General features: G+C 47.0%; 1 protein-coding gene across 5 annotated transcripts in view; it reads right to left on the reverse strand.

The window, feature by feature from the left end:
* Positions 1-861: 861 nt before the first annotated feature.
* Positions 862-12222, reverse strand: part of TCAF1 (TRPM8 channel associated factor 1) — a 50104-nt gene continuing 38743 nt past the window's right edge. For 4 of the 5 annotated variants that reach the window (XM_034638692.1, XM_034638690.1, XM_034638685.1 and 1 more), the window contains exons 3-9: positions 9931-10925; positions 9572-9669; positions 8058-8271; positions 7506-7745; positions 6194-6531; positions 4634-4884; positions 862-1999 (exon numbers count right to left, since the gene is read on the reverse strand). In XM_034638692.1, coding sequence (XP_034494583.1) covers positions 1990-1999; positions 4634-4884; positions 6194-6531; positions 7506-7745; positions 8058-8271; positions 9572-9669; positions 9931-10925 — 2146 coding nt within the window. In that variant the 3' untranslated portion in view covers positions 862-1989. Of the gene's footprint in view, positions 2000-4607; positions 4885-6193; positions 6532-7505; positions 7746-8057; positions 8272-9571; positions 9670-9930; positions 10926-12222 lie in introns of all 5 variants that reach the window. The other variant, XM_034638706.1, reaches the window with a different exon arrangement.

Genomic DNA, 12222 nt, shown 5'->3' on the forward strand with positions numbered 1-12222 from the left:
ATTCTCAACCTCTTTCTGCTCTCTTATTTCTTAACTTGTCAGGATTAATTATTTTCAGTTTCAGTTCTGAATGAAACAGTAAGCCTTTCATGTTTTGTCTCTAGGCTGGTCAGAACACTGAATACCAACAAACAGCATCCACATTACTTTGGCTAAGTAAATCCTGTTTACTGAGAGCTGAGTAGAAGCTAGGCCATTTTCTCCCATACACATCCAGTGTTCATGAAGCCTGTGCCACTTCTAAGGAGAGGTACCTACCGCCAATGTCCATTGAGTCGCTTCTTACATCCCATGAGTTTTTGTTGTTATTTCACAATTGGACCCGAATGTCTTGATATATTTCTGTTTTCTTTTTGCTGACTAAAGAATGTATGTCCTCCACATATTCAAACACCCCAGCTTCTCAATGAAATTATCTATGGAACAGAATGCATACTTTCCCCAAAGAGCCTGAGACTGTGTACTCTCATCTGAAATGGGTCTGCTAGAGTGACACATCCTGGGTGGGATCCACTGTTTCCTGGATTCTATTTTTTCCTCTTCCCCAGTTTTCCTCCTCATTTTGCTGGAGAACTTCCTCGAGGTACTTTCTCAGAAAGGGTGCAAAGTAGGTAGACTTTCTGAAAACTTGCACGTCAGAAAATGTCTTTATTTTGACACTACTCTTGACAGTTTGGCTTGCTGTGTTATTCTGAGTACGAAAATTTTCCAAAGTGAAGAAATTGTTCCACTGGCTTCTAGCATTCAGTGTTGCTAATGAAGAATCCGCTGCCAGTCTATTTCTTACTCCTGTTTTAGTTGAGCTAATTATAATGAATTGACTTTATTTTCTCTTTGGGCACTTTCAGTATCTTCCCTCTATCCTTAATATTCCAAAATTTCACAAGATTGTGTCTAGATATAGGTTGTATTGGGAACCCCTCAATCTGGAGACTTGGTTCTTTATGTTCTTCATTTTTTGTCCTTTTTATTTCTTCACCTGTATTTTTTTATGTTCTCTTTTCCAGAAAGTCCTAATGCTTAGATATTGATTGTCTAGATCTTTTCCTTTATTTTTTCTGTTATTTCTTTTTGTTCTATATCTAAGGAATTTCCCTCAACTTTATTTTCCAGCCTGTCTGCTGAACATTTTGGGCAGTTTTATTTAACTTTTAAGGGCTCTTTTTATTCTCAGTTTTTCCTTTCTTTGTAGCATTCTGTACTCATCTTACAAATACACCTCAAATCTCTCTGAAGATACAGATTTTAAAGTTATTCTTTCCATGTTCACTTTGTTTCCTCTAGAGTTTGTTGTATTTTCAAGTCTCCTAATTCTAGCTGGTTATTTTTCTTACATGCTCCTCCCCTGGTCCTCCCCCTCCACCCCCCGATGCCCAAAGACTGGGGATTCCTAGCTGACTGTTTGCATTTAAGAATCAATGTAACTGTTAACTTTTATAGGAATTGGTGTGGTTGTCCTCTGCCAGTGTATGGTTGGATCTGTTTCTCCAATAAGCCTCTTCTAGGACCAGATGCACTTGGGTTACTTGAGGAGGAGTTTCAACAGTCAGAGAACTACCTGATAGGCTACGGGGTCACTTATTTCCACAAAAAGAGAAATTTTATTCTGGGGCACCAACTCCCACCTCTCCTCAGGCAGTTTATTCCATTTCTATGCAAACAACAACAAGAACAATAGATTCTTAATGGATACCAATTATAGACTGCCTGTATTCTATGCACAATGGTGGGGGCAGAATAGGATAGGGTTCAGTTTTACAACTGGTATAACTCTTTATAGATTTTTCAGGTGCTCATGTTTCTTTGGGATTATGTTGTTCAGATCAGCTTCTATTCTGTCTGAAAGATACCTTCACTCTTTCATTCTCATGCTTCATCCACTTTCTCTCTTCCAGAAATGTGTTGAGATCTTCTTCAGTTAAAATCAAGTCTGTTCATTTTTCTTTGCTGAGATGTGTCAATTCTCTTTTGCATTTCTTGACTTCAATTTCAGTGGGGCCTGGGGAGGGAGGGGAGGTAAACTTATATGCTCAGTTCATCATCTTATATTCAAAGTCCCACTGGAAGCTTTCAGACAGGGGAGTGACATGAATAGCTTCCTATTTTAAGAAGGTCCCCAGGGCTATAATGCTAAAAATGAACTAAAGAGGGCCAGGATGGATACAAATATTATTGCAAAGGACCAAGAATCTGATTTCCTTGCTGAGAACATGCAATGTCTGGGACTTTTGGGAGTCAGGCACTTTACCAAAATAACCCATCATTCAAAACCCAGTACACTACTAGAATGCTTTCATGGTGCCCTAGAGATGATAAATGAAACCTGAATAGACTGGAATCTAAAAGACCTGGATGATGCTAAAGGGCTCACTGTCTTTGGGATGTACCTTAGGAACCTACCTCAAGTTCTTCCTTTGAACTGGATTTGGGAGAGACAAAAGGACTTTCTGTTCTGATAAAATTGGATGAGGGGTGAGTACAAGCAGGCAAAGAGCTGGCAAGTAGGGACATAAAGGTCCTTCTGTTTGCTGGCTGGTTTCTTCATTTTCTTATTTATTTGAGTATTCAAAGCACTGTAGTTACTAACACCCATTCTGTAATCAGAGTGCCTGGGTTCAAATCCCAGGTCTACCATTTATTAGTAGTAGAACAGGGTAGACTTAGGCAGTTTACTTGATCTCCATAAAATTCAGTTCACTTATTCCTAAAATGGGAATGATAAATTTCCATCTCATGAGATTATTGTGAAGATTAAACAATTTATATAAAAGAACAAGTATAGTATTTGGCACATACTATCTACTTGATAGAATTCTATCTAATTGATAGAATTTTTTCAAATGTTGAATGCATATCCAATATCATCTATATTTAAAGCATCTAGATGATACATATTCATGAAATAAGGGAAAAGAATTCTAGGATTAAGAAATGACATAATAAAGGAATCCACAAAAAACACTCTCTAGGTCAAATCTTGTTGTCTCTGCATCCAGCCAATTCTTAATAAGGCAAATAGAATAGTGTATTAAAACAACTAAATAAATAGAAGTGGTCTAAAAGGAAACTGGCTGGATGTACACATTATTCCCAGAACCTCAACTCTAGTTAAAATTACACAGAAATGGGAGGTTTTGAGTAAGATTAGAAGAAAAGTTATGAAAATCTTTGCATTGTAATTAAATAAAATTTTTTGTCAGTCGTATCCAGTTATCTGGTTCTGAAGTCAAGATTTCTCTCTGTGTGTGGACTTTACCTGCCAAACTGGTAAGGAACTCTGGGCAGTGATAGGGATCTGTGTCACTACAGAAACATAAACACCATCCCTAACCTGGATGCCCATTGTTTGCTAAAGACAAAAAGCCCTCATGGGTTTGTTCTGATTTGTCAAGTGACTTACACTCTTGATTTAATCAAAGAAGGAATTTTACCTGAAAGATGGAACTGAATAAAGAGCCCAAACCCCAAGTAGCTGTTAAGACCCCTGCTATGAATTTAGAGCCCACGGATTCTGTAGACCCTGTAACTCATAAAGCAGTGGACCCCAGTCCTTTGAGAGGCTGGTGTCTGAAGTGTAGGATGGGATGGGATGGGTCACACTGCCTCTGTAATGCCATCTAAAGGGTAGTCTAGCTCTGAAATGATCAATACATATTCATTAGAAATAACGGCAGCTGGCATTTTCTCAATACCTTCCAACAGCCAGGCACTGTTCTAATTCCTTTTAGAGGGACTAGAATTTAATCCTCACAATAATTCTATGAAATAGATACCATTTTATAAGGAGTTTGCCCAGAGTCATATGACTAACAGGTGAAAGAACCAGGCTTTGGATGCAAGGAGTCTACTGCGAGAGATGACAGTCTTAACCTCCAGGCTACGGCAAGAGAAGGGGAGTACTCAGCTCACTACTCTGTGGACCAGTGGAACATGGAAGAATCGCTTAGATGTGCAAGCGCTGCATTCACAAACCTCTTCAGAGCTATCCGTTTGAGTCTTCACGACATCCCTGTGAGGTAGGGATTTTTGTCTTCATCTCACACACAAAGAAATGTGAGCAGAGATACAGTGACTTTTCCAAGAGCTAACACTAGCTATGGGCTCTTTTTTCTACTACACCAGATTGCTTTTCAAGCTCTTTGAAAACTACCTAAGACACAGAATATCAGGGAACTGTCTGGTTATCCTGGTAAATTTGTGTTTCAGGGGATTCTATGCTCAGGTTTTTGGAACAACCGGTGAAAAACAAAAGCCCAGAGAGTCCTCAAGATGTCAGGGTGAGAACCACCCCCAAGGGCCATGGCCCATAATGGTGAACCAAAGGCTGGCATAGAAGCAGATGCCAAAGCTCTCAGAGCCAGGCCAGTAGAAGGCCAGGAGGGAATCTGATAGTTGAGAGCAGAGGAACGAGACCCATAAACAGAAGGCCTTGCTCCTAAGAAATCCTGATTCCCCTTTTTGCTGTTTTCTTAACCCACTTTCTAGAGATGGAACTACTAGGTATTAAGATACGGGGGCAATGAGCCAAGAGCACAAGGCTAGAACCCTAAGAGACAGAGGTCGAGGAGTGAATCCCCATCTCTGCCTACCTCCCCAAACCTCTCTACCTGCCACCTCGCTGGGCACTCCTTACATCTGTGTGAGGAGGTATAATTTCATAATATTTTCCTTCCATTCAGGCAGATAGGCCAGGCTGGTAGCCACTTCCTTCTGGATAGGCCAGGCCCAGGCCTCAAAGAACGGAGCCAGATTCTTCTGCACTTGGTGGGAGAACATCTTCACCCACAGATTCATTTTGTCAACATTGTCTGTGGGCAAGTTGGTCTGGTTCCTATACTCAGTGAAGAGACGGATGAACGGCTCCCAACCAAAGGCCTCCTGTAGCTGGGAGAGAAAGCGGCAGCAGGAGGAGACATTTAATCCACAGAAAGGAGATCCAACAAACACTATAATAAATTTATATAATGTATTTAACCCCTAAAACATTAGTTTCATTTCTGTCACTGGCCCTCTCTCCCGTTCTAGCTGCTGGCCTCATGGGCTACTCTGTCTTCTCTTGACAAGGGCCTGTGAGCTATTGAGGTGCTCAGTGCAAAGCAGACACTCGATAATGGATGACTATGGTAATCACGGTCATGAATATTATCAGTATTTCCTACCATTGTCATTCATGTAGTTCTCTCCATCGTGAAGGTGTCAACAGGATATCGCACACGGATTTAAAGCCAGCTGATATGAAAAAATCCTTGTATTTTTCACAGCTGCAAAGCTGAGCCCCAATAACTGGGGAACTCCTCCCCTTACCCTGACATAACCTGCATCGGTCACAGGTCTGTGGCAATCTGCAAGGCTACTAACATGGCCTTTAGGAATAAAAGTGAGTCCGGTAGAAACAGAAGATGATGTATGGTCTAGGTGGTTGGAATGAAGTTAAGTAAGGCATAATTTTAGGAAAAAGCAGCTGGCCCGAGGCCACGGGAAATAGCCCGTGTGAGGCCGGGTTATGGTGCTTTAAGGTTACGACGGAGATTGGCAGTTCTCTGAGACAACCTCAGCTGGATTTCACAGGTGAGCAACTTTTGTCCCTGGGGTGAAACAGCCCCAGCGACGAGGTTAGAGTCTCTGGGCAGTTTTGCTATTGTTCTTGGGGCAGTTAATACCACAGAGAGGAATTCGGGCAGGTGGAAGAACCTAGCTGGAGACTGAGTTCCAGAATCCTAGGTGAGACTGCACGGTGGCCTGAGAGCTGCTTTAGGGACTCAGGGGAGGGACCTGGGGTGCTGGACAGTTGTTCAAAGGCAGAGGCAACCTCGTGTGCAGACCAGTGAGGCATCCTGGATTGCCTCTGAAGGAGAAACTGAGGCAGTTTCTAAGGAAAACCACGAGTCCCATCCCATAACGTGTGTGGGGGGGGGCAGGGTGTTTGGTGTTAAGATAGCTATGTCTTGACATGGTTTGACTTCTGTCTCAGGCATGTCTGGGTTTGAAGCCAGCCATGGTAACTGTGGAGTACTGCCTGCGCCTCTGCCTTGGTGCTTTCTATCTTCTCTCTTGAGTCTCCTCAAAATCATGGTGTGAGGGTGCGGCTGAGGCAATTAAGTTCAGTTTGGAGTCACCAGAGTGTCCCCTAACGAGGTTGTGCTGGCGATCCCTGCAGTGGGGGTTCCCCTCCCCCTCCCTTCTTGCCCAGTACCTGTAGATATGTTTCCAGGGCAGTCCATGCATTCCAGTTTTTCACGTTGGGACCCTTGCCCAGGTAGATTCGGACTCTCTTCTCCCGAACTGGAGGCCACAGAGCAATGTTGGCACGGCCTCGAGGGATGCCCAAGACCGTTTCATGCACGTAAACACACCACAGATTGCAGGTGGCCTCGGTGGTATGCGGGGGGAACTCCCACTCCTGCCGCTGCTGGTTACGGCCAAGCTCGTGGACGGGGCCCCACAGCCCCTTGGTTCTGATGAGCTTCTCATTGATGAGCTCCTGCACAGATTCCAGATGGCACATGATGGGGTACCCTGCATGCATCCAGCCTGGGAACACAGGAGGGAGGAAGAGGGGTTAGAACGCTCCCCACCCATCTTTACCAGGACTTCCAGAACCCCATAACGTTCAGAAGGGCAATCCACATGAGACCCATGAGGCTCTCCCCCATCTTCTTTCTGTAACTGCGCCTCCACCCTCACTCTGACCCGACAGGAATGGGACTAACGCACATGACAAATAGCCCTTCATGTTTCTCTTCAGCTTTTCACTTTTGTGAGACTGCCCTGTCATGTGAACCTGTCTCATTATACTCTTTTCTCAAAATAGAGAACTCTTGGATGGTGGTTCCCCTTCTCATTATTTAGATACTGTGTTGCCCACATTGACACTACTTTATAGTGATCTCTATAAGGTAAGAAAATAAATTTCCATCATTCTTTCATTTCCACACATCCCCTGACTTGTTAGGCTCTTGACCCACTCGCAGAGATCTCTTCATTCAGTGTCTTCTCAACATTGTTAAATTCTTTCTCCCAACAGCTGTGACCTGGGGGGATACCCCACACCACTTTTACTTTCTCCCTGAAGCCCCCGATGGGACCCTGTGAAAGCCTAGCACTTGGTTCCTGCACTATTCTGGCTGTTGGAAGACAATTCTGGACATGCTGACTTAAACTGTTCATAATTTCACATACAGTTCCACAGCCTACTTTTCTCGTGTCCCATAATGCCATCGTATTTCCTTATGCCATCAAAATGTCACTTTAGAAGTTTTCCTCAGTGTCCGTTGATATATTACTTAACCATTCCATACCACTGGACACTTAGGTAGTTTCCAATTTTTTGTTGGGGGATATGGCTGAGTCTGTTTTTTTAAAATACATATTTCCCCCCTTTCGTTTAAATAGCAAGACTTATATCTTCTAGTCTTGCTAGAAAAACGTTTTCACCATGCTGGCTGCCCACTGCATGCTGTGGAAAAAAAGGAAGGCCGTCAGGGCAGCATGCACAGAGCACCCACCAACTGAGATCTGCACGTCAGCCACGATCCTCTGAGGCAGGCGCAGAGGGAAGGGCTCAGCCCCCAGCCGCGCCACAGCCTGCATCACCTCGTCCCAGAGGCGAAGCAGCGGCTCGGGGTTCTCCAGCGTACGGAGATTGGCGGTTGGCACTGTCAGGATGATGTTGTCCGTAGCCAGCTCTCCCCAGGGACCTGGATTCTCCTGGATGTGCCTCTTCCACTCCTCCTGGGAGGTCTCCCCTGGGAAGAGAGTCCATGGGGCTTGAAACTCACTTTCCTAAATCTCTTATGTTGAAACATTCCACCTGAACCCCAGGAGGAGAACACCGAGGTCATGAGTGACCATATCCCCCCCCCTTTATCCTTCTTCTAGGAAGTCTCCAGGAATGTGGTTTGGTCTACATCTCTTTAGCCCAGTGCTGAATCGAAGGAAACTTAGCTTCTTTCCCTCTACCAACCCAGAGTTTCTCTCTTCCTATACCAAACAGCCCAGATGATCTCGTGACCCAGTTCTCACACTCCCCTGGGGTTCACCCCATGGCTCCCACTCACCCAGCTTGTAGTATGGGGCATGCACGGCCCCCTTCACAGTGACGGGCACAGAGCCCAGTTTGCTGCTCTGAGGCACGATGATATAGAGCAGGCCGCCCCAGAGGCAGGTGATTGACTTGGTGGGTTTGTCCAAGCAGCACCGGTTAATCACGAGCGGGCCTCGGAACAGCTTGCTGGCTCTGGTCAGGTCATCCGTGTGGCAGCCGATCTGTATCTAGAGCAGAGAGATCCCCCACCCCCAGTCACCTCGGGGTGTGTGCAGGTGGAAAGGGAGGGCTCCCAGGAGCTAGGGACAGGAAAGGTCACTGAGCCTTGACCATGCAAGCCCACACCATTCCATCATTCCTCGGGGCTGTGTGGACCGAATCGTGTGTAAATGTCCTCCCAGGGGAGTCAGCTTCACACAGGGTCATGTTGAGACGCTGAAGTGATGCGCACCAGGTGTCGCCCATAGGCTAATGCTGAGGAGGGCTGACTCCCACAAAGGGCCCCTGGGTGTCTCTGGAACCCACAGAATCCTGGGTTGCCTATATCATGGTGGTGACTCTGGCCTTGGAAATGGGGCAGAGGGGACCTTGCTGATTCTGGCCTTTTGCTGACTGGAGAGGAGGCCCAGGGGGAGGCATGGGACCGGCTCATGAACTGTAAGGTGGATTCAGTCCCTCCTGTTCTCCAGGGCTCCCCTACTGGGCGGATGGAGCGGCTCCTGTACTGGGTGGAGTCCTGGGATCGTTCTCCCAGGTTTATGCTAAATAAGTTCCAGAACAAGGGCACAGAACAGGCCCTACCTGTCACAACGACTCTTCAGGGGGACAGAGCAGAATGGCTACTTAATTTTCAAACAGAGTGTGTGTGTGTGTGTGTGTGTGAAAGTGACAGAGCCAGAGGGGGACCAAGGGGAGCAAGGAACAGTCTTCGGTGTCACAGGACAGAGGCAGAAAGACCTTGTGCTCCAGTGGGAGATTGGATGGGCACAGAAAAGGAATGGAGACTGAACACTTCTGCATGCCAGGGCGCCCTCTATTTAGTGCCTTTTGTTTTTTTAGTTTTAAGAAAAATTTTTATTATTATTTTTTAAAGTAGACTCCACACCCAACGTGGGGCTTGACCTCACGAGCCTGAGATTAAGAGTCGTGTGCTCTACCAAACTGAGCCAGCCAGGCACCCCTGTTTGGTGCCTTTCTTACTCCCCACTCTAGGACCGAAGCGAAAAGCAGAAAACTTAAGAGCCAGGAGCTGGGTAGGTTTGAGTCCTGGGCTCTGAAATGTATCAGATCTGGGGGCTGATTGATCAGAGTATCGTGAAGACACAACGTCACATTAGTTTCAGGTGTACTAGATCGGTATTTTCAATCCACCTGCATCTGCAGCTCCGTTGCTTCATCCTTAAAATGGGGTGAAAGTACATGCCCCACGTTGCCAGTAGGGTTTTTTATGAGGATCAAACGAGATGGCGACCGTGAGAGCAAGAACATTTGGGTTCTGTGCCACGAGGAGATGGGGCACGGCCTTACCTTCAGATCAGCGGAGGCAGCAGCTTCAGGCAGTGAGACCTCGATAATCTGCCTCCCGGGAATGTAGAGCCCGGTGCTCACCCAGCAGTACCGGGTGCCTGTCAAAGCACAGAAGGGCGGGCTTTATCCCTCCTCCCGGACGCCGTCTACGTGCAGCGTGCAGCGTATCCACAGCCCCTTCGGGAGCTGGGCACGCCTCTCTCCCTTCATGCTGCCCTGACTCAACCCTTGCAAACGTTATCCAAACCCCTCATGCCCATCTCCTTGCAAGGGCACGGCCAAGGGTGGAGACGGCCTTCTGAAGCCCTCTACCCCGTTCCTGCAGCCCCCACGCTGAGCGCTGCGCCGCCGTTCCGTACCTGGATTGTTGCAGTTGACCTCAACGGTGATGGGAGACTCCGAGGGCCGCAGATAGGGGCTGCTGTACATGTCTTCGATTTCCGGCACTAACAGAGAGAGGTCACTTCCAGAGTGGGCCAGACCGGTGGCCAGGGAAAGCATAGCACCCCTGCAGCAGTCATTGATAACGGGGTTCTCTCGGGTTGCGACGGGGAGCCGATACCGACTGAGCAACTTCCTCAGGAGCCGATGCACAGACATGTAGGCAGGGATCTCCTCTGCGGGGATCTGGAGGAAAGCTGCCCCATCCGGCCCCAGCTTGGCCAACCAGCCCTTTTCCACGTTCCCTCTCTTCCTGCCCATTATGACCTGGAACTCGGCCAGAGTGGAGCGGAAGTGATAGGTCCTTATCCCTGCTTTAGGCGTACGGAAGGGCCCTGGATTGAGGCTTTGGCTTGTGATGCTGATGCCAAAGGGGTTGAGGAGGAGGTTTCCTGGGAACCGAGCCAAAGGGGACACTCCAGGGTTCTTGAAGGCCCACCACCAGGCTTGGGCTCCAACAAATAGTCCCCCGCCCTCGGCTACAAACTCCTGCAGCTCTTTGACCCCCACATCACTCACGGGTTCAAAGCAGTAGACACTGGCATCACTGGTCAGGTGGGGCTCAATGCTGGTATCTATGCCTCCCACTGCAAGCAGGCCACTCAGTGTCCTCAGTTCTGTCTGCACCACGATCTTGCCTCGGCGGCCCCCGTCCAGCCAACGCACAGCATTGAGCAGAAAGGGGCCCAGTTTGCCCACAGTGAATAATACCTTGTGGCCGGTTACGACCACCCGGCCCCGGCCATAGCGGGCAGCCGCTATGACACAGCCATGGTAGGAATCTAACCCCAGGGGAAAGGCTAGAGCCCCGTGCACGAGCAGCTGAGATGGGAAGCAATCCGAGTTGCTGATGTCCAGCTCTGAAATCCCGTGCAGGAGCTCCTCTCTGTCCTCGGAGAGATCATCTTCACAGCTGCAAAAGACACAGGTGTTCTCTATTAAAGGAGTGGCCACAGAAAGCTCAGAACAGCGCCCTCCATACAGCAAGAGTCAGCTTGACTATTATGATCACGTTTAGCTCTCGCGGGAGAGCCGGGAGAACAAAGTAGACATATCTGACCTCACTGGGTGGGCAGGCTGGTCTGAGGGAAGACAGAGGGACATTCATTCTGGTCTGCTCATTCTTGGAATGCAAATTCTCCAAAGGAAATCTCAAAGGAAGCCCTGTGTGTTTACCCAATACCATGTCTTAACTGTTCTAGATTTAAGTGTTTATTTCAGCCTTTTGGGCATTATATAGATAACTGAATGGGCAATCATGTTTTCATTCTTATAAAGAGTCTTACTTATAAATTTCATGCTGCCAATTTTCAAGTAAAGTCAAGGGAGGACTGGGTTGGTGGCACCACTGAAGAACCACTGTTATCTCAAAAGGTGGGGCAGGGGAGCTGGCCAGCTTCAACTCTAGTAGAGACCCTCTTGTTACCTGAACCCAAAAGGATTGACTGTCTACATCCAACACTCCACCCATTTCTTGCCGGCTTCCAGGAGGCACATATCCATGCTATGAGGTGTTTCTCAGCACCATCTGGACATGTCTGTGGGCATCAAACCCCTGTAAGACCTCAGGACACCCATATCCTCCAAACGGGAGATGCGGCCCTGGGTACCTAGGGGGATCATTAGCAGGGAGGAGGTAGAGTGATCTCTAGAAGCTGGAGATCCCAGAGCTGGTAATGCCACCTTTGTTAAGTAAAGCTGACTATACGGTCAGAAGGCAATGCACGCACACACTGAAAAACCGGGAGTCAGGTAGACAGCGTGTCTGTGTTGTGCTCTCTGCAGCTGCAAGAACTCCGGTTAACTGATGGGAGACTGTGGTGCTCTTCGTAGGTACGATCCTTTTCTGAAGACAAAGGTTATCACCTTACTAGTGACTCTCCAGCTCCTCGAAGAACTAACCACGGAAATCATTCAACTAGCTCTTCTTGGTCTGATTCCAAGTTTAGCAAACCACCTTGTGATGATAATCTTGCTTCCGATGATCATCTGCCTACACAAAGAAGTCAGGGGCCAGGCCAAGCAGAATGTTCTAGTTCTGTGACATATCTATTTCTCAAGCAATATCTTGCACAGTCTATCTTTAATTTGGTGATTCTAAAATTAAAAATATTAGTTGTTACAAGTTTTTATTACTTTATACCTGTATACAAAATTAAATGGAAAATGTGTTTTAATTCTCATAATAAGGAGTTCTGTTTATAAATTTC

Source organism: Ailuropoda melanoleuca, chromosome 1 (assembly GCF_002007445.2).
Source record: "Ailuropoda melanoleuca isolate Jingjing chromosome 1, ASM200744v2, whole genome shotgun sequence".
NCBI lineage: Eukaryota > Metazoa > Chordata > Mammalia > Carnivora > Ursidae > Ailuropoda > Ailuropoda melanoleuca.